This window comes from Eublepharis macularius, chromosome 10, assembly GCF_028583425.1.
Source record: "Eublepharis macularius isolate TG4126 chromosome 10, MPM_Emac_v1.0, whole genome shotgun sequence".
Lineage (NCBI taxonomy): Eukaryota > Metazoa > Chordata > Lepidosauria > Squamata > Eublepharidae > Eublepharis > Eublepharis macularius.
Genome location: NC_072799.1, coordinates 52,209,979 through 52,231,910, shown reverse-complemented (window position 1 = coordinate 52,231,910; position 21,932 = coordinate 52,209,979). Strand labels below are relative to the sequence as shown.

Genomic DNA, 21,932 nt, shown 5'->3' with positions numbered 1-21,932 from the left:
ATGCATGCCCTTTTATTTTTTTCCCAAAGCCAGGAATGATTCCTAAACTTGCTGCTAATTCCCTGCTAGCTTTAAAAGCAAGGAAAGGGTTAAATAGTGGCTTTCTCCTTCCACCCTTAGGGTATGCACACACACACTTTTTTTTTAAAGACAAGAATGGGTTGCAACGTTGTAATGTTACTGCACTTTCTTCCTGGCTTTAAAAGCCAGGAAAGGATTAAATGACTGCTTTTCCCTCCCTCCCAGGCATGTTTCAGACTTTGCCAAAGAGAAAAGAAACCCCGAAGCATTTTGCACAGCCCTTTGGAAACAAGCCTCGGCTTGCCGGGAGGGGATGAATCGGGGGGCATTTTAACCCTTTCCTGGCTTGATTAAAAAAAAATAATGAGAGTGGTACATGTTTTCCCCCAGAACTCTGCCACCAATTGCCTCTCCAGTGGGCAGGGGACAGCCCAATCAGCAAAAAGGGGGGAAGGGTTCCAACATTGCAACGTTACTATGCATGTTCAAATTTTTTTTAAAAAGTGTGATGTGAATTGCAAGGCCCCGAAACTGCACCGAGGCTTCAAAGTGGGTTTGAAATGAAGCACAGATGCCAAATCGAAACTGCAGTGGACAGTGTGAAATGAACGGGTGGAATGCCGAAGCCACTGCGATCGGGGCGAATGCTCATAAATGGCGGTTTAAACCGTAAGTGCGAAAAGGGCCTATGATAGTCTGGGCAGAAGTAAGACATCTCCCTTCCACTCCCTCTGACTCCTAGGCTAGAGGACCTGCGGTTTTAGGTTTTATACATGACTTAGGGGAATGTATCAGATCTGGACAGTGACACACTCCGAAATGGTAAAAGGGACTTGCTGACAAAGCGGTACTCTCCATGGAGATAGTTTCAGGTAGGTAGCCATGTTGGTCTGCAGTAGAACCGTCGGATCTCATTCCAGTAGCACCTTAGAGACCATCTAGATTTTCAGGGAATAAATTTTTAAGAGTTAGAGCTCTTTTGTTTGGATTTAGAAGGTATCTCAAGGTACATAATGAAGCAAGGCATGAATATTGAGGTAGAGTCTGGCTCCACGTAAAGGGCCAAAACTTGAGTTAAAAACTAAAGTTTCCTTTATCATGAAGCTTAGAATGTAAAGAGAGCCAGGTGAGCTAGTGAAGGGGCTGAAGTTGAGGAAGACAGAGGTCCAGGGTCCTGGGAATATTTTAAAGAAGAATAAGAAAGGGGGGAGTATCTGGACAGGGAGGAGTTGTGTTGGAGGCACTCTGGGTACGAGTAGTTCTTAGAGAAGAATGTTTGCATAGGTTTAGCTCAGGGTTTTTTTAGTGATGAGGTGGCTAGAGATCCCATTCCCCTGGTGGGGACAGGGGATCCCCCTGCTCCCAGCCCCTGCTCCTCCACCTCCATTCACCTGGCTGGTGGGGAAAAAGGCTCAGTGAATGGGTCAGCACAACAAGGAAGTGAAGGCCGCATGCAGGGATGATTTGATAAAAATGAGCCAATACAGGGCTCTTCACTTCCTTGTCTCACAGGGAATGGTGTCATTTTTGGTATGATAAGGAAGTGCTCTGCAGTGCACGTGCAAGGTAAGTACTCCCAAAGTGCTTATCCCTCCCAACCCCCTCAGTCCCTCGGTTTGGGCTCCAGGGACCTGACAACCCTAGATGTGGTGGAATTGCTTTATGCTAAATGTCTTAGTAATTAATTGATGAGAGTACTAGATTAACGATCTGAGAGATAGGAGTAGAGTGAAGTCTGGTTTCTTTCTAGAGCTGGTAGTGTTTTCAGTGAACATGAGATTAAGATGGCATCCTACTTTTTCTGCTATTTCTGTGTTTTCAGAAGTTAGTGACCAGCAGGGCTCATTTCGAGGGGGAATGCACAGGAATGCAGTTCCGGCAGTTCCACAAAGAGGTCAAATGTCAGGTGGCCCCACCCACCTGACTCTCAGCCATTTTGGGCCCCTTTCATCCTGGATTGGGGCCGAAACAGCCTGGATCAGGCCTCTGATGGGTGGTGGATCACTCTCCTGCTCAGCAGCGGCCCGATCCTGACCATTTTGGGCCCCTTTTCGGCCATTTTGAGCCCCTTTTTTGTCATTTTGGGCCCAATTTCAGCCCTCAGTGGCCAGGATAGGGTCCAAAACAGCCAGGATAGGTGATGTCAGGGGGTATGTCATATGCAAACCAGTTGTGCTAATGACACATTTCCAGTGATGTCAAGGGGCGTGGCATATGCTAATGAGACATGCTAATGAGTTATTCTAATGAGTTCCTCCAGCTCTTTTTCTACAAAATGACCCCAGAATGTTCAGACTTAGAGGGAAAAGATATGTATAGTTTGATAATTAGATTAATATATGTGACTCCCTTACACACCCACTCACCATAAACCTCCCTTCACAGATTTGGGGCTTTGCAGGCAGTTAAGGGATGTCACAATACACCACCTGTCTAACCTCAAATTTATCAGGTAGAGACCCAAATCCACATTGGTCCCCTCGTTCCTCTTTCCAGAGGCTCCAATAGACAGGCAGCGCATTCCCTGTATTTACTGCCTAGGTCTATTGGGGGAAAGGAACTCTGTTTTACTATCCCTAATCACTGCCACCATTTACTTAAACTTGGCCCATTGTTTGTGACCAGAGTGTTTGAGGTTTGTGTGTGTCCTGTTTCCCCTCAACCAGCAACATCACACCAGCCTGTGTTAAAACAACATGAAGAATAACTTTTATTTGTTTATAACATAGAAAATAAGAGAGAATAAGTTCAAAATTCTTAGATATATTGTGGTCAAATAGGGAATGATTACTATGAGTCTCTCTACACAAGAACTCTTACATGAGGACGCTCAAGTGTAGGGAGACACAATGTTAGACAAGAAGCATAGTTTTTTGGCTAACATTTCACCTTTCTACAAGAAGATAGTTTAAAGAGCCAGAGCCAGCAGAGAGCACTCCTCAGAGGGTTAGTTAATTGAAAGAGCCTTTGGGGAGGCGAAGATGAAATTAACAAACCCTCTGAGGAGAGATCTCTGCTGGCTCTGTCTTTTTAAAATATCTTCTTTTAGAGAGGTGAAATAGACTATGCTTCCTAGCTAATATTACATCTCCCTACACTCGAGCATCCTTGTGTAAGCAGTCCCATGTAGAGAGACTGTGTAACAGAACAGATTAACAGCCAGCTATCTCTCTGCTGTTTTTTTTTATCAGCCTCCAAACTTTCTCTCCCTCAGTAACTCCTTTCCAACAGACTCCAACTTTCTCTGGCCCAGCATTCTGCCAGCTCTTATTGGCTGTTTCACAGGAGAGACAGAACTGGAACCAGTCCTGTCTGTCACAACTTATGTATGTATTTATGTATTGTCGAAGGCTTTCATGGCCGGAGAACGATGGTTGTTGTGGGTTTTCTGGGCTGTATTGCCGTGGTCTTGGCATTGTAGTTCCTGACGTTTCGCCAGCAGCTGTGGCTGGCATCTTCAGAGGTGTAGCACCAAAAGACAGAGATCTCTCAGTGTCACAGTGTGGAAAAGATGTTGGCAGGTCATTTGTATCTACTCAGGAGGGGTGGGGTTGAGCTGAGTCATCCTGTAAGAGTTTCCCAGGGTGTGGAATGCTAATGGCGGGAGGCTTCACTGTATCCTGAGGAGGTTCTTTTGCATATGGATTGGTGCTTGATGTGCTAATCTTCTCTGCGGGGCTATTGTCGAGTATAGAGTGTTTTGTTAGCCTGGTGTTTTTCAGAACTGGAAACCATGCTCTGTTCATTCTTAAGGTTTCTTCTTTCCTGTTGAAGTTTTGCTTATGCTTGTGAATTTCAATGGCTTCCCTGTGCAGTCTGACAACACTTCCAACTACTACACCTCTTAAGATGCCAGCCACAGCTGCTGGCGAAACGTCAGGAACTACAATGCCAAGACCACGGCAATACAGCCTGGAAAACCCACAACAACCATATGTATGTATTTGTGTGCCATCAAGTTGCAATCAACTTATGGCAATCCCATCAAAGTGAGAAGCAACCCCAGAGCAATCCCAGTCTTCCTTGGTGGTCTTCTATCAAGTACTGACCCTGCTTCACTTCTGAGTTCTGAACAAGATCAGGCTATACCAGCAGCACAAAATGGCTGCTACAAAATAGCTGCTGCAGGAGGTGGAGCAAGCCACAAAATGACTGCTGCAGCTTACTGTAGGTCTTACAGTAAAGATCCTTTATTGGGTAGTAGCTGCACAGCCAATCAAATTTCCAAAAGCCAATCAGAAACCTTGCTGGGCAAAAGCCCCACCTGGTCCTGCCCATTTTTAAAAAACACTTGGCGGGCACTAAGAAAGGTGTCAGTGGGTGCAATACTACCCACAGACAGCACATTAGGAATCCCTGGGCCATACAATGCTGCCTTCCCATAGATTTAACATATATTTTGGTAAATTAGACTTAATTCCCATTTATGTGATGCTATATATAGTGGAGAATATTAAGCAAAAGTTCACATTTTAATTTTGTATCTATTAAGTGGAGTTACTTGTGGTAACCATAACCTTAAACCTCAAAGTTCTGATGTATGAAAGGCACATAGTATTAAAATAAGGGGGGAAATGGAAATACCTCCATCTAAGTCAACTTGATCAAATGCAATTGCTTAAGAAGATGCCATTACTTAGATTGGTAAAAATGCTGTACATATTTTAAATACATCTAATATTTTTAAGCAATACTTATTCTCCAGTCATAGCAATTACCTTGATTGTTATCCACATCTTTTTTCTCTTCTGTTTTAGGGTCAAAACTTGTGGGTTTCATTGACAGTGTCATTTTACCTAGTTTTCTTCCTCTGTTATACACTAATACAAATATGAGGATTAAAAGAATGTAATTGCAGAGAGATGTGAAACATGCAAGGCTGTGAGGTGGAAATTTCATGACAGCTATTTCTCATCCTGCCTAGTGTTGCCCATATTTTCCCCTCTTTTGCTTCAATTGTAACATATGATTGCTGGACTTTTTATGGTTTAGAATATGGATGGATGGATGGATGGATGGATGGATGAATTGCTGTTCCTAATTAGAAGAGTTCTGACATATACTTACACAATTGCCTGAGGCTGTCAGTGGTCATCATAAACTCTGCTTCTGTAACCTGAAACACATCTGTCTTCAGTCTGAGTAAGCATTTGCTGTGGTATTATATTTTGTGTTTCTGGCTCTGACAACTGGCAATCTGAATCTCTGTTTACTATATGAGAAGCAGGGCCTTCCATTTCTGTGTCATCGTCTGTAATAGCATGCAGCATGTTGCACAGCTGCTACCTTGCTAAATCTGAGTGATGTGCCTATGCTATGCAGGGAACAAGAGACCCACTGTTTCTGACTGGTGTGACGTTCCCACCGGATTACCCTATCTATGAGGAGTCGAAAATAAAACTAACAGTCTATGATGTTAAGGATAAATCTCATGACACGGTAAGTGCCTTGATGCTTCTTTTGCTAAAATATTGTATGGCGGTGTGATTGGTCTTTTAATGGGTTGTTTTTGATCCTTGGCCATCCTTAAAAGTTACTACTAAGTGTTGTAATTTTTTTCCTGTTGCAACATGGTGGGTGTTAGTTAACACGAGAAAGAGTGTATGTGGCTTTTCTGTTAAAGGACGCTGCTAGCATGTGGAATAGATTTGAGATTAGAAAATTACTATACCTAAAAATTCAAGTTATAGCTAGAAGCCTTTTACTTGAGGAGTGATAGAATGATAATCAATTTGGGGTTGAATCATTCTCATGTTATAACTAGACATGGGTACGAATGCGAAAAAACCAAACACGCTGTTTGTGGTTCGTAGCCGTCCACAAACAACAAACATTGACGAACATGATGCTGTCACAAACATGTTCGTTGTTTGTTGTTTGTGGGAGCCTGCAGCCCCACCCCACCCCCCTCCTTAGCCCCCTCCCCTCTAATCCATTTACCTGGCCCTTTAAAGATCCCTTTAAACTACCAGCTGGCAGGCGGCGGGGGGATTCCCTCCTGCCACCTGCCAGCTGATAGTTTAAAGGGTCCTGTCCTGCCACTTGCAGGCAGCAGGGCCTTTTAAACAACCCCCCACCCCCTGCCCCACCCCAGTGCTGCCGGGCTGCTCCTGCCCAGTGTGACTGGTGCGGGGAGATTCTCCCTGTCCCGCTCACACCGGGCAGGGCCGGCACCCTGGGGCTGCTCCTGCCCCGTGCAAGCAAGGCAGGGAGATTCTCCCTGTCCCGCTCACACCCAGCAGGGCCAGCATCTTGGGGCTTCTCCCTGTCCCTCTTGCACTGGGCAGAAGAAACCATGTGGTGCCGGCTCTCCTGGTGCTAAGAGGGATGGGGAGATTCTCCCCATCTCTCTCGCACCAGGAGAGGGGCAGCCGGCACTCAGCCGCTCATAGGGGAAGCCCCCAACAAGCATCTGATTCAGGGGTTTAAATGCCCCTTTCCGTGCCACTGAGCAGCAGCTCGGAAAGGGGCATTTAAACTCCTCTTTGATTTTGGGTTTTCAGTGCAACAGCAGGAGTTCAGACAATCTCTGCCTGAGTCGCCATGTGAATTGATTGCATGTGCCAGACTGTCTGGCTTGATGAACAGCAATGAATAGCAACAAACAAGGCTTCCAACAACCACCTGTTCATTTGAAATGTGGCCTCACGAACAGCCTGTTCGCGAACTGCCAAAGAGGCTGTTCATGGGCTTTTTTGCATTCATAATGCTGTTCATGCCCATGTCTAGTTATAACTCCCGTTCTTGCAGGCCTTTTGTCACCTCTTCTGAAAAGTCCTATGTATTACATATTACTAGAAAATTTACTGTTTAAAAAACTGAATCATAAGTTGCTTACAATCACAATGCTAGCAAGGGGTATATAAATAAGGACTTCATACCATCATATATCTTGCAAGTACTCTAAAGTTCGTTCATTTATTTTCTTTTAATACCTAGATTTTCAAGCAAGCAACAATACTTAAAAAAATTCTTTGTAGTATCATTTTTTGCTTTCTTTATATTTGTATTCAAATACATCTTTTAAAAACAGTACATAGAACAGTTGTCAAATATTCTACCTAGTGCATAAAAAGGGGAATATAAAGAAGTTATGAGGCTGTTGTTGTCATGGGATTCTTTTTACTTCTGGAGGGGAAAAAAGAATGATACTCACATATCACATATGTATTGCTTGTTGTGTGTGTTCTTTTTTAAATATTTAAGATGTTTTATTGGTTTTAAAGATACTGTATTTTATATTATTGTATTAATTGGTATTCACCCTGAGCCTGCTGGTGCGGGGAGGGTGGAATACGAATCAAATAAATAAATAAATATAGAATGAATATGTTATGGACAGAGGCTGTATTCAGGCATAATGTCAAAACATGATATTCTCTACAAACACTGGTTTGTAGGTAATAAGGGAATTTTCCATATCCAAGTAATGCGTAAGGTGAAGGCCAGAGAGTGTACGTGTCCAGTGATTTTCAAGCCTTGTTCCCATAATGAATAAACATGGTTTGTTGTTATCTATGAACTCAGTCTAACATCTGGTTTTCCATTAGTATATATGGTAGATGTTAACTGGCTTCAGTCTGAGCTGCACTGCTATTAGTTAAGAAGAGTTTATTGTTACCTGAAGAATATTTTCAAATGCATTTTTTTTTAAAAAGGTGTTTAGAATTAATTCATTTTGGTTGCATAACATTCTGTTGTCTCCATTGACTCTCTTCCAATCTTTCTGCAGCAGCAGCAGCCTTTCTCTGACAAAATAACCTCCTTTAATGGGTGCAACGTTTCTTAGTTACTGAAAGGGAATCATTGATAGCAACTCAGTATTTCCAGTACTTAGAATTACTAAAAGAAATACAACTATTTCTTCAAATAATTAGAATGTTCTAAGAATGAATATAGTATTACATAACAATATTCATGCCTTAGTTTGGAATAGTAAACTGGGAAGGTTGTGAATAGGAGCCCTTAATGATGCCATGTTCAAACAGGGAAAGATAGCTTCATGACTTGAACACTGATTTGGAGCTAAGGCAATTTTGATTCAATGTGTTTCCATTTTGTGACATCCTCTAGTTCACCATATATTTAATTCTGGTACCAAAATGTTACCTAATCCTTGAAGCAGCCCATATGACCATCCTCCTCTCCTGTGCTACTGCTGATGTGGCCATACATGGATTCTGCTGAGTACAAGAAGAAGAGATGGATTTGCGTTCCTCCAAGGTTGCTACTCAGAGGTAGCAGCAAACCTTTTGGTCCCGGCATATTTGGTGCAAATACTGTCTCTGTCCGTCAGTCTGCCTGTCTTTCTCTTTTTCACACACATAAACAGCTATAACCACATTTAACTTAAACAGTTGTGTTCTTTTCTGTTGTTCTGGCTGTACTTATATTTTGAGTATATGATGTTTTCATAACATTTTGCTGTTGTATTTGTTGTAAGCCTAGCAAAAGAAAGCAGCACCATTGCTGAAATTTTATACATAATACTGTGTTTAATACAACTGGGTGCTTTAACAGCAAATAGTTCTATTAGCAATAGGAGTTGGACTAAAAATGTTCAGTTTGTGAAACAGAGTAATGGACTACAATTATCAAGTCTCTTGCCCTGGGGTTATCCCATTGATGCAGTGGAAATATTTCAGACTCTGGGGTTTATTTATTTATATATTTCTATGCTGCCTCTTCAAAGTTCTGCTTGAGTTGTGGATTACAAGTATAATTTTAAAATTAGGAGGAGAAACCATGCACTGAAAGCAGTGGGAGATTCAGCTTTCTGAAAAATCTATGCTGACATCTGTTTCCACATCACAAGTATTTTATTTCCACATTGCCATAAGCCAGTTTACTTTATGTTTCACTGACTTAAGTCAGACTGTCTTGATAACATTATAGATGAGTTTTGTCTCAATGTTGCAATTGTTTAGATCATTGTTCTAGAAAAAAGAGATTAGAAATACTGAAACATGCTTATTTTTAATGCCTATTGCCCTCCTGATTTAGATGCATAATAAAGTTTTTATAATTAGCTCAAAACCACAAAATGTTCATCTTTAGATTTGCCTGGCATTATAGTGTTTAAATGACTGAAGAGCACTAGCCAATATATTGTCCAGTGTATACAATGTATTGAATAATGACTGAAGAACACCGACTATGGATGTGTATTTATTGAACTTCTTGCCCAGGGAACAAAAACACTGGTTCTGTTGTATGAGCGATGGGGGTTCATTGGCCCTGATACTCTTGCCACAGGGCAGTTGGCTAATTAAAATGTCCAAGACACTCAGACTACACCCTGGACTCTGTCAGATCCTTACTCTAGAGCATTCCCATTTAATCCTTCTAACTATCTGTGTCAGGTTGATTCCTAGAAATAACTTTCTCAAGTGTAGTGCCTATGACTGGACAACAATCAGTGCCAGTCTAAGCAAAGTTATACCCATTGAAGTCAATTGACTTAGAAGAGTGTAACTCTGCTTAAGATTGCATTGAAATTGAATTGCTCAGCCAACAGTTATATTAGATTGTTTTCTAGGCTACATATTCGATAAAAATGTGGTGGAGCCCTCCTGGGACTGTATCAATTCAGAATGCCAGTAATACACTCCCATGTCAAATACTCCCTGCATTGTGTGGGAAAGGGTTTGTAGTCTAGTTTTCATCTTGATGATTTTGATTGTACATCCGAGTATACCTACACACTAAAAAAAAGGGTCACACAGACCATGATCTTCAAGCATTTTGAACAACTGGAATGCAAATTGATAGTAGCTAGTGTAGTTCTTTTGAAAACTGGTGAATTAATTTCCTGAAATTTGTATACCAGTCCACAATCTCACTATCACTTTCAGTTGAAGCTTCTGGATGATCTTCAAAAGAAATTCCCTCATAGAATTCATTGCAGTAATTCTCAAGGAAGGATCGTAGCTGGCAAACTACCTGAAACTGGTCAAAGACACTTTGAAATCCAGTCCTCCATTTGAAGGCATGAATCTAATGTTACCTTGAAGCTCGGGACCAAACTAGATGTTACAGCATCCACAGGTTCAACTTGTGGTGTGCAGCAGTATTTTAGAGAAAAATTTGGTCATTTAAAGATTCTGCAAGCCCACAGCATGGTGGGGCTAGACAATCTTGTTTCCTCCCATACCTTTCCATGTGTTGAAACACCCCCCACAGCTGTTTTAATTCTTGGTTACCCATCAGACTCAATTAAAAGTCCAGGTTCTTACCTTTAAGATCCTAAATGGCTTGAGGCCAAGGAACCTGAAGGACTGTTTTCTGACATACTATCCAGTGCCCCAGTTCAAATCTGTCTGTCAAACCCTGTGCTCTGTTCCCTCATCTTCAGAGGACAGGTGGATGGTGAATAAACACACTGAATATTTTCTGTTGTGGCACCTCAACATTCGATAGAGTTGCCAGCCTTTAGGTGGTGGCTGGAGATCTCTTGGAATTACAACTGATCTCCAGGCTATAGAGATCAGTTCCCTTGAAGAAAATGTCTGCTTTGGAGGGTGAACTTTATGCGATTAAACCCTGAAGAGGCCCCTCCTCTCCCTAAATCCCACCCTCTCCAGGCTCCCCCCCCAAAAAAAATCTTCAGTAATTTCTCAACCTGGAGCTGGTAATACTCCCCCTTGAAGGTCACCTGACACCTATTTTATTTTCTCTTAAGCAGTTGGCCAAAATACATCTTTTTACCCAGGCTTTAATTAGAGGTTTTATTTTACCAGTTTTTTAATAGCCTGCTTCTGTTTTATGCATAGTTTTTATACTGCTTATGTCCAATGGATTGTTTTTTAATATTGTGATGATTTTAATTGTAAACTGCCTTGAGCAGGACTCTAAAAAGACAGCCATAGAAACATCCTAAATAAATAAATAATGACATATTTGTGAAGATTGAATGTGGATTTTGGTTTATGCAGGTTAATCAAAGTGTCAATCTCAAATTCACATAATCTGTTTATTCCTATACTTGTTAAAATTTAACATCAAGAATTGGCAATTATATGATAAAGGTTTTGTAATTAGAGCTTGAGGGATAATATGTACTCCCTGCTTGGCCACTGAATTTTCTGTCCAGTGTGATGTTGCACAAGTCATTTATCTAAGTTTTCTGTCTGTAAATTGAAGAAAGTAATACCATTTATGATTTTTAATTGTGAAACTCTGATGAGCTTTTTATTTAAATAATTGATAGCTCCTAATCTATGCAACTGAATGAAGAAATTTTTGAGAGTGACATATCTTGTGCAAAGCTTACATGAAAGTGTGAAAATAAAACCAACCACTTAGGCAGTTTGGACATACTTAAGCACTGAAATTCAACAGGGACATGGCAACTCTGAAGTGCAGCTCTATTGATGGCTTCCCAGAGCGATCAATAAAGGAGATTAGTGAAGCAAAGCTTATCTCTCTGACTTTTGGGTCTCCTGATGGCTTTGCCCCCCGCCCCAAATAGATAAAACTTTCAAAACATCCCTGACGTTTCTTTTCTAAATATTGTTTCTTTAAATATTGGAGCCCCTCAGTGAGCACTTTTAATTTGTTTGTATTTTTTTAATCCAGTGATTGCAAAGATTTGATTTTTAAACAGGGAAGAAAAAAACTCACTTTGGGCAAATTTAGTAGGGAAAGAATAGAACAAGTAGGTATTTAAAATTGTTTTTGAAGCCAAATTTTGTGTTCCCTTTTGGCCGTTGAGCTATATCACAAATCTCTATGCCAGTTTGGCATAATTTGCCCTTTTTTTTCTTTTTGCTTGCAAGTCAGGAATAGAGTACTCAAGTTCCTGCTCTTAGATTCAAAACAACATCCATTTATTAGCAAGAAGATACAGGGATGGGAGCAGTTGGTTTTTGGACAAGGGAGCTCATCCAGTCTAAAATTCCAACTAACAAATAGAACTAACTAGCAGGGGCTCCATCCCTTGAGATTAAACAAACGCACGTCAGAGTGGGGAACGGACGGTTCCATTGTAATGTATACAATAAATACACCACAGCTCTGGCTGTTAAACAACCCAGGTGATGGGGGAAAGCTATGTTGCAGGTGAGGTTTTGGGGGGGGAAGTTACTGGATATGTTTGTGGTCTGTTTTCTGTGAATACTTCTAGTTTGGTGGGGGGAGAACATTTTTAAATAAAATCTAGTATTTTCTTACACCACATAGTTCGGTGTCGACTTTCAGTTAACTACCATTAACCCTTTGTCTTCATAAATACAAACAGATAGATGGGCAAGGCTAATATGTTGTGCTACACTAAATTGGAATATTTAAGCCGATGCTCATGGCTTACTTTCAAAAACATGTAGAAATTGTTCTTGTAGCACTCAAGGATTATGAAACTAATTCAGGTTTACCTTTTTCCTTACCCGTTTTTTTCCAGCATTTTCTCCCCTATTATTTTCCTTTCGAAACAGTTGAATCTCCGTTATTCAGATTCTATTACACTCTGCTCCAAGATAATGTGTCTCTTACTCTGTTCACTGCTGTCTTGAGATGGTTTCATCTAGCATATGATTAAATGAAGTCATGCAATATAGACACTGGTCTCAATCGCTTTCATTTTATAACTCCTGTTTTTCTTCTGTAGTATCTTTGAATATTTAAGATGTTGAAAAACAAATTTGTGTAACTTAAAATGCATCATTGCTCTATATTATCTGCAATGTAGTGTTTTGTGTTTCCATTAGTACAGAGACTGTTTTGAAATATCTGACCCATGTTAAAAGGTAATGATTTTAATATTTTCCTTTAAAAATCCATTTAGTCTTTCTTTGGGAAGTTACGGGTTCCATTCTTATTGAAAGGTCAAACATTTTTATTCTGCTTTATAAAAGGGCTTTATTAAAAGTCTGTACAGTTTAGATGAAAAATAGTTAATGACATGTAATGGGTACAGATCTTCAGCTAAGCAAGGATAACATCTAAACATGAGTGGTGCAGAATCATTTGTTATATTTTGCACTATTAGAAAAAACAAATACTATGCATTAAGGAAAAAGAAGAAAATTATTATTAGAAATTCAACTAGTATCTAGTGCAGTGGCACTCAATGGACAGCCAGTACTGGAATTGACAAGGGTAGAGTTAATGTGCTTCATAAACACTGGCCCCCAGACTTAACTGGTGTGACCCTGTTGCAACCCATGGGGTGGGGATATGTGGCTTGGGTGCTGGCCATCTTTTGTGGCTCCCCCCTGCCCCCTGCAGGGTGGCATGTGTTGCCCTGTTCAAATTCCTGGCCAGCCAGTCAGAGCTGACCAGCCAAGTCAGGAGTGGGGATAGGTGATGGACCTGATAGGCGCAGTTTACTCTCAGGTCTGCCACCAGAACATTTGAAGAGAAGCCTGCTGCACCCCTCTGTAATTGGCTCATGGCTGGCATGCTATTTATCACCTCAGCATGTTCGTATGCCAGATCATCTAGGCATGGGAGAGGGCTTGTATTCTAATAGATGGGTGAGATAAGCAACAATAGATGCCATACAGAGACGCCTAGGTAGCTAGCTAGCTCTCAGGTTTTAGATAGGAAGTTTTTATTGTCTAGCAACAGTAAGGCTTTCTTATTTTAAGATTTATTGCCTGTGTAAGAGTGCTTCATGCTTTTTGCAAATACTCCTTAAGCTAATAGATTTATCTTTTATTTAAGCTGAGTCTTTAATTCATGACTTGTGCATGGGTACACCCCAGAAACGAACCCAGAGATTGGAAAGCCTGGCCTTTGGGAAAGGAGGAGCTTTCAGTCTCAGAAAACAAAAAGGGAACGTATCCCACTTGTTTGATTGCTGAAGTGGCTGTGATCAGTGATCAGAATTGGGAGGAAATTCAAGTAGTATCTAGTGCGGTAGTACTCAGTGGATAGCCAGTATTGAAACTGATAAGAGTACAGTTAGGTCGCTTCCACACACTCCAACTTTTTTGGGTTTTCCTTGTCCCTAAGCCGCATCTTCCTGATCCACTTCGAGAACTTACCTTCCACATACATCATCCTTATGCGTGTTTTGTGGGTGTTTGTTGCGGGGAAAAAAGGTCCCAAAACAGAAAACACATTCTTTATCTGCGCCTCGTCACAAATAACGTAGGTGCGCTCCTACCCAACTTTCCCTTTTTTTTTTTTTGAGCGCATGCGGGATTGTGCTATACTGTTGTCCTGTCTTTCAGCTTCTGTAGACACTGGGCATGCACAGTACTCTGTTCTCTACTGTTGATTTCCTGCTCAAAGTTTTAAATGCAAAGGTGTTTAATAAATACGCCAACAGTAGAGTAGTGTGATCGCACGATTCCGTATCCTACTATATAAGAGGCAAACCGTGTTCCTCACCATTCACTCCAGAGGCACAGTATGCAGGGATAAGAAGCGAGTGAGGAGCAAAACAGTTTGCCTCCCCACTGCCTCCTTGGGGCTTCCAGAGACCCAGAAGGGTGCAGCGCGGTTGTGGGAAGGCTCAATGCGGTGGCGAGGCCATCCCAAAGTCCCACAGTAGCAGGGGCAGGGTTCCCCGCCACCTTCTTGGGGCCTTGGGAGATCCACGCACAAGGCAAGAGGTGGCTGAGAGATTGGAGGAGGAGGGAGCCCCTGCTCTCTTCCCCGATCCCCCCCTTGACTGATGCCATAGGGAGAAGCATGGGGAGGGGGAGCGCTGCTAGGACCCGTTGTATTTTCCCAAACAATGAGCCTTATTGCTAGTTTGAAATAAAATCAGAAATGGCATTCCATTCCCAATGTAGTTCCTAGACTGATAGTCTGATTGCTGAGTGATCCAATGTAGCAAGCACTGCAGTATGATTCCCTTTGTATACATAGATATTGTAATAGCGTAAGGACCACTAAAAACATTTTTTAAAAGGGGGGGTTATATAATTGCACACGCAAGTCAAATGCATGTGTGGGAGGGATAATAGCGAGAGGAGGGGTTGGAGATTTGTGGGAGGGCACTTCAAAAGTGCAAAAAATCATCCACATGCATTGATATACTAGATAATCACACGGAAAAAAGGCATCAAAAATGAAAACAGACTAAAACAAGTTTCACAAAAAACACTTAAAAAGCGGGATCGTCATGACCTGCTTGCACATGGGAAAAGATGATGTATGTAATGAGTGAGATAACCTGCCAAAGTTCCATTGGCAGGCCGTCTCATTAAGGACATGTGAAAGCGACTGTAATGTGCTCCGCAAACTAAATACTTCTAGCTCAAGTCTGCACGATACATGGCCCCTCAAACCAAATGAATAGAAGCCAGTTAGGTCCCATAAGGGACCTAATCAACCTCTGGGTTTTGCCAGGACTATAAAGATAGTGGGGTTGTCAAACATGAGCACAGCCACAATATGTGACTGTTTTCAGCTTGATTCATCACTAGCTGAGTGTATTTCTGTTCTGGCCTACTGAGTTTCATTTTAAACATAGCGGGGTTAGATCAGTTCCTTCCAGTATTATTAATTTTGAAATGAGAAAACATAACCTCTCTTTGGTGTATGATACTACATCATGCATAAATGTTTATGTTTTGTTTGTATATGAGGTTGTATGCCATAGATGCAGGTCTGACTGGGCAGGACACACTTTTGTTTAATAGCATGATAGATGCCCTTTATTTCATAGCACCTTGGTTCCAGAGTGCCAAGTGTTGTACAGAAGAAGCATCAGCATACCAATACTTTGTAATCATGTTCTGGGGAGCCTCCCTTTCTTGTACTTCAAAAAGTATCTGGAATGAAATGACTGAGAATATTCGTCAAGTGAGCAGACCTATAATTTGGAGGCAGCTGTCTGGTTTATCCATGCCTGATGTTCAATGGCACCTGACATTTTTCTGTGACCAAAGGCTGCCTATTGCCTAGTTAAAGCTCAGAGGAAGAAGAAATAGGGACATACTCTTCACAAAATGCAAGTAGACAAGCCATGAATATACCTCTGTTAAAAACAGTAAAAATTCCAACCTCCATGGAAGATGCTTAGACCCAGTGCAGTCTGCTCCTGCATTCTCATTAGACAGATTCAGTCAAAAATGTTCTTTGTGTTGCTCTGCTAGCTACTGACTGTCTTTTTCTGTGTTGTACTCGTGCAAGGTTTTCATGGTACACAATTCAATGTGTATCAGAATTTTTGCAATAACACCTTGAATGGATAACAAAGGTCTTGTCCTCAGACCCGTGCGGACTCAGCTCAAGTGAGGTAAATTTTTCTGATTGGCAGCAGCCCATGTATGCATTTTATTAAATGTTGTAATGCAAGTGAGGAAGAGTCCTTTGTTATCCTTTGTTATTTCGCCAGCCCAGTTCCCATACTGCAGCTTTCCCCCCCCGATTGTCTGCACCAGATTTGCCACCATGAGTAGTTACTGCAGCCACCATGTAGCTTTTCCACAGCTTTCCGGGGAGTGCTTATACCACAACTTTTTTTAAAAATCCAGTTTGTGGTTTGCTGTTTCCCCGTAAACACTTTTTATTCTGTTTTTGGGTGTTCCCCCCTCTTCCCCCCTCTCCCATCCCCTGCCAGCCCACTTCGTTGTGATTGGCTACTCTCATCTATCCAACCACTCCCTTTCTCCTCCTTTCCATCTCCCCTCCCATCCTCCCTTTCCTCTTTTTTTTTAAATGTTAAGTCCAGCACAGCATCGATGAATTTCTGGTTTGAAAGCATGGAGGGGGAAGTTCCCTTCTCGTTATTTTTGCGGAGAGACCATACAACTGAAATTGACTGACCTTCATCAATTTTACCTTCTAGCTAAGTAGAGGAGGCTGGTCAATTTTACCCCATTTGCAAATAGAAAGTTTTTAAAATGCTGTTTCCTTGTTGAAGGCAGAGACGTTGTCATCGTTTGTGCCCCCCTCCCAGTTCTTAACCAGAGAACCAGCCAAAACAGAGCCACCCAAATATGGCCAAAAAAACTCCCACGCGATCATGTGGACCAAACAGGAGAGGTGCAAACAGCTACATACAAGCCAATTCCAGGCCTTTTGGCTTGAGGAGTTATGTACCCAATGCAGAAGGGGCTTAGATCCTGTTGAGAAAACTGAATTTAAAGAGGATGACACAAGATAAGTTTCTAGCATATTATGGCTAAGCTCTTTGAAGTAGAAGTTTTCATATGTACTTCCCTTTGTGTTGTTTCATGATGTTATGGAGAACACCAAAAGCTAGCAAGTACTTTTGTATCGGCCACAGTAATAAAAGTAAAAGCACGATCTGACTGATTTTACTTCTAATAATGATCACATTGCTTGAAATCTGTAGGGTATTAACAACTACTTCAAAACACCTCTGGAGGTTTGTTTTTCTCTCAATATACTTTGTGCTGCATTGGGCTTTTCTGTGGGAAGAAACTTTGGAATTGGAACATACTGATTCTGACCTCTCTGAAAGCACACTGCAGGATCATTTTTATTTCATATGCCACTGAGGAGAGGATACTTGCAAATGTAACTAGTATTAATGACAAATGTTTATTAAAATGATCATCTATTGTAATTCTTTTAAGTACATGATAATATTTAATTAATATAACGTGAAAAATCCTTTTCTTGGCTACTTAACCAAGGAGCTGTACAGTTTATCAAATTCTAAATTTTAAAGCTCTGCATCACATCAGTGCAGTGGGTGCCTTAGAGAATGTTATTTATTTATTTATCTATCATATTTCTATCTCATCCTCCCCGCAAACAAGCTCAGAGCGGCTCACAACAATAAAATACAAGGTACAACGTTAAAACACCATAAAATACAAAAGAATAATAATAAAAATCCAAAATTCAGGCATTATTAACAGATACAAAGACTCCTGTAAAATGCTACAGGCACAGCTATGATACAGTGCTCAAGGCAGTAGAGAATGAGACGTGGTGGCCAGAAGGGGAACAGATCACTAGCACGCAACCAAAGGGCTGGTGGAACATCATGTTGCAGGACTGCAACAAATCCCCCAGGGCTCGGATCTCCATCAGGAGTGCGCTCTACCAGGCCAGAGCCACAACTGAAAAGGCTCTGGTCCTGGTCAAGGCCAAACGAACATTCTTTGGGTCAGAGATCACCAGTAGCTGCTTGTTCGCAGAGCACAAGGCCCTGCGGGGGATATAATGGGAAAGGCGGTCCTGCAGGTATGCTGGTCCTGGTCCGTTAAGGGCTTTAAAAGCCAAAACCAGTACCTTGAACTGGACCCCGAACACAACCGGGACCCAGTGCAGCTAGCACAGCACTGGGTGAATATGTGCCTTAAATGGCATCCCAGTAAGGAAAGTTGCCTCTGCCTTCTAGACCAGCTGTAATTTCTGGGTCAAACTCAAGGGCAGCCCAGCGTAGAACAAATTACAGTACTCTAGCCTGGAGGTGACTGTTGCATGGATTACCAAAGTCAAGACCTAGGATGAGAGATAGGATGCCAATTGCCTGACCTGCTGAAGGTGAGAAAATGCAGATCAGGCAATGGCTGCAACCTGGGCCTCCATTGAAAGCATGGCATCCAGGAGCATATCCAGGCTCTTCACCATTGACAAAGGCCTTAACTACGCTCCACTGAGCGTTGAGATCTGGATTCCCAAATCCATCATCCCACAACCTGGATACAAAATCTCCATCTTCAAGGGATTCAATTCCAGGCAAGTCTGCCACAACCATTTCGCCGCGGTATCCAGATCCTTGGCCAAGGAATCCGTAGTAGCATCCAACTGACCATCCATCAACAGATAGATCTGGGTGTCATCCGTGTACTGGTGACAACCCAGCCCAAAACTACAGATCACCTGAGCAAGGGGGTGCATATAGATGTTAAACAACATCGGAGAAAGAATCACCCCCTGAGGGACAACCGCACAACAAAGAATGGCATGCAGACATCTGTTCCCCTTGTGCCACCCTCTGTCCCTGACCATGGAGAAAGGAGTTCAGCCATCACAACGCTGTCCCATGTTTCCCCACAGTGGCAAGGCAGTGGGTCAAAAGATTGTAATCAACCATGCTGAATGCAGCTGTAAGATCTAGAAGTACCAGCAGTGCCGACCCACCCTGATCCGGGTGTCACCGCAGGTCATCTGTGAGGGCAACCAGTGCTATCTCCATGCCATGGTCAAACCGGAAATCAGACTGAAATGAGTCCAGGATAAAGGAATCATCCAAGAATACCTGGAATTTTTTCACTACCACCCTCTCAATTACCTTACGCAGAAACAGAAGATTTGAAACTAGGCAGTAATTGGCTGGATCAATAGGATACAATGATAGTTTCTTCAATAAGGGCTTCACCACGGCCTCCTTCAGTGAGTCCAGGAAAATCCTGGAACTCAAAGACAGATGGATGATGTTAGCTAAAGGGAACTGGATCCTTATATCACCAGTTTTCACCAGCCATGACTGGCATGAGTCCAGGGGACCTGTGGTGGGTTTCACAACACTTAGGTTCTTGTCCATCTGCTCCTGGGAGTGGTCTGAATTAATCCAATATCAACCCTGAAGACGGCCAAGGGGCCTCCAGTTCATATACTGTATCAACTGTCACTGGCAGATCCCAGCAGAGTGACAAGATCTTATCCACAAAATAGCTACCAAATGCCTCACAGCTAATTGCCGAGTTAGTATTTTTCTTCGCCCCTTGTGAGAGGGATGTCAATGACAAAATCAGTCTAAACAGTTGTTAGATTATTTGATTCAGACCAGAAAATGGATAAGCTACTATTTCATTCTGTCCCATGTTGAATTGGCTGCATGCCATGCTCTCAGCTGCAAATCGGTACTTGGAATATTTCATGCAATTGTTACAGCTGTATATAATTAGATCTATATAATTGGCTCCATTGTAAAGTGGCCACTGTACTAAATGTACAATGCACAGGAATAGGGACTGTTTTAAAAATTAAATATTTAGTTCATCTAAATCTTAGATTGACCGTTTTATGTCATTTTATATTCATTAACTGATGGACACCAAGTCATCTGCTCTGCCAAACACAGCAACACAGAAGCTTCTATTTCTCATGGTGATAGGCAATATTGGGCAAGCCTGATGTTCCCCCCTAAAAAGCCATGTTGTGAGCTGCCCTTTTCATTTGCCTAACATGAAATGGAGAGCCAGCCGCCTGCTGAACCCTTGGAAAAGCTCTTGGTGAAATCCACAAACGTGGTTTTCTTTCCTATTCCTGTCCTTGTTCTTTCTAACAAAAAGGTATGGCTTCTTACCAGAAGGTTTGTGCGAACAACACACAAGAATCTAGATTAATTTAGAAACACTGATTATAATAATATTGGCTTGTCCATGCCATGGCCCTTTCATTGCTCAGTCGCTGTTTTGGTTAGAAGCTTCCTCCAGCTACTGCCTAAAACTTTCACTTTAGCTATTCCCTCTTGTGTTTATATTTTCTAGAAGAGCACAGCAGAATCTTGGCGTCCCCATGCCCTCCTGCAATCCTGCACAGTGCAACTATCGTCAGCAAGTCATTGGCTGTCTTCCATCTGTCTTTTCTGCAGCTCCATGCAGAGATGTGATGTCAGAAGGGAGTGCTAATAAGCACGATATTCGGGAGAAGCTAAAGAAATAAGAACTCTTATCTGCTATACAGAGTTCACGAAAATCACTCTACAACTGCTCTAGCACTTAGGGCTCGGTAGACCTAACTTCAGAACTAGTGTGCCATAACTTAGATGTTCCAGATGTAAACAAATACTATGATTAGTTCATATTTTTTCAGTTTGATATGACACTTTATAAACAGCTCTTATGTTATCTGTAGAATATTTTGGCAAGGCAATCAATAACTTCAAACAGTGGTTCTGCATTTCATTTTTTTCTTGCTCAGTAAGCTTAAAGAGGGTGGGTGGATGGTAAAGAGAATTCTTAAATAAAGTATTCCTTAATCTTCAGAAGGGGGACAATACCATTTTAGCAGAGCTGTTCACTTTTCAATTTTAAGGCCACCACCTCCACCATTAAGTCACATGCCATTAAATATTATATTATTTCACTAACTAAAAAACATCATTCAGTTATATTAAACTGGAAAAGTATTAAGTCTGCTAACATTATTAAAATGTAGAAGACATTTATTTATTTACTTCATTTGTAGCCTGCCTTTTTTGCAGAGGCTTCAGAGACATCTGTTGCCAAATATTCAGAAACTTAAAAAAATCATACAGGATTATAGTTTGTATATGAATTTTTTCTGCCTATATTTCCTGAACACGTTTGATGAGCTTCTGTATGGAATGTCAAATGTTGTGAATGCCTATTACATTTTAATTAATATATTCTGTATCCAAAATGAACATTCCATGTCGCTTTGAGTGTAAAATTTAGAAGTTTTACAGTATACCTCTCCTGCAATTCCTGCCTTTTATGGGCATAGGTTATGTAAAGAATGATAACTACTGGTTAGTGAAAGGTGACAGTGGAGTCATAGAAAGCAAGTTGACTTCTAAAGGTTGCTCTGTAGAGCCACTAAGGATATAATGTCCTCTCCACTCTTTTTGCTTTTCCTATATATATGTTTTCTGTTTCCCTTCGTCCTTGTGTTGTCTAATCCCCCCACCAAATTTCTCCATCATGAGATCTAACTGCTTCCTTAAAATTTTCTCTGTCCCAGAGTCTGAACTCCACACTTGGTCCATCTCAGCTTGTGTCGTCTTCATAGCCCACCGTGCATTCTTGAATTTTGTCAGTGGCCACCCTATCCTAAACAGCTCACTACTATTTCTGTCAAATTCCTCAGTGGCTGTTCCTGAGTTGTATTGTACAAGGGGTTGTATTCTTCAAGCTTTCATAGATACAAAAGGAATGATTAGTTAGTGCCCATTGAGGAACTTTAACCAATTGGTTTGATACTTCAGCCTAACAAAGGAATGGTCTCCATGCAATATACATTATGTAACCATTCATTTCATGTTTACATATATGAAAATATAATCTTGA

The 21,932-nt window shown here is 41.5% G+C and overlaps 1 protein-coding gene across 3 annotated transcripts in view; it reads left to right on the top strand.

Annotated features, from left to right (window-relative positions):
• INPP4B (inositol polyphosphate-4-phosphatase type II B) overlaps positions 1-21,932 on the top strand; it is a 428,879-nt gene that overhangs the window by 189,864 nt on the left and 217,083 nt on the right. For 2 of the 3 annotated variants that reach the window (XM_054990215.1, XM_054990214.1), the window contains one exon: positions 5,344-5,460. The exons of the other annotated variant lie outside the window; for it this stretch is intronic. In XM_054990215.1, coding sequence (XP_054846190.1) covers positions 5,344-5,460 — 117 coding nt within the window. The remainder of the gene's footprint in view (positions 1-5,343; positions 5,461-21,932) is intronic. 3 annotated transcript variants of the gene reach the window in all.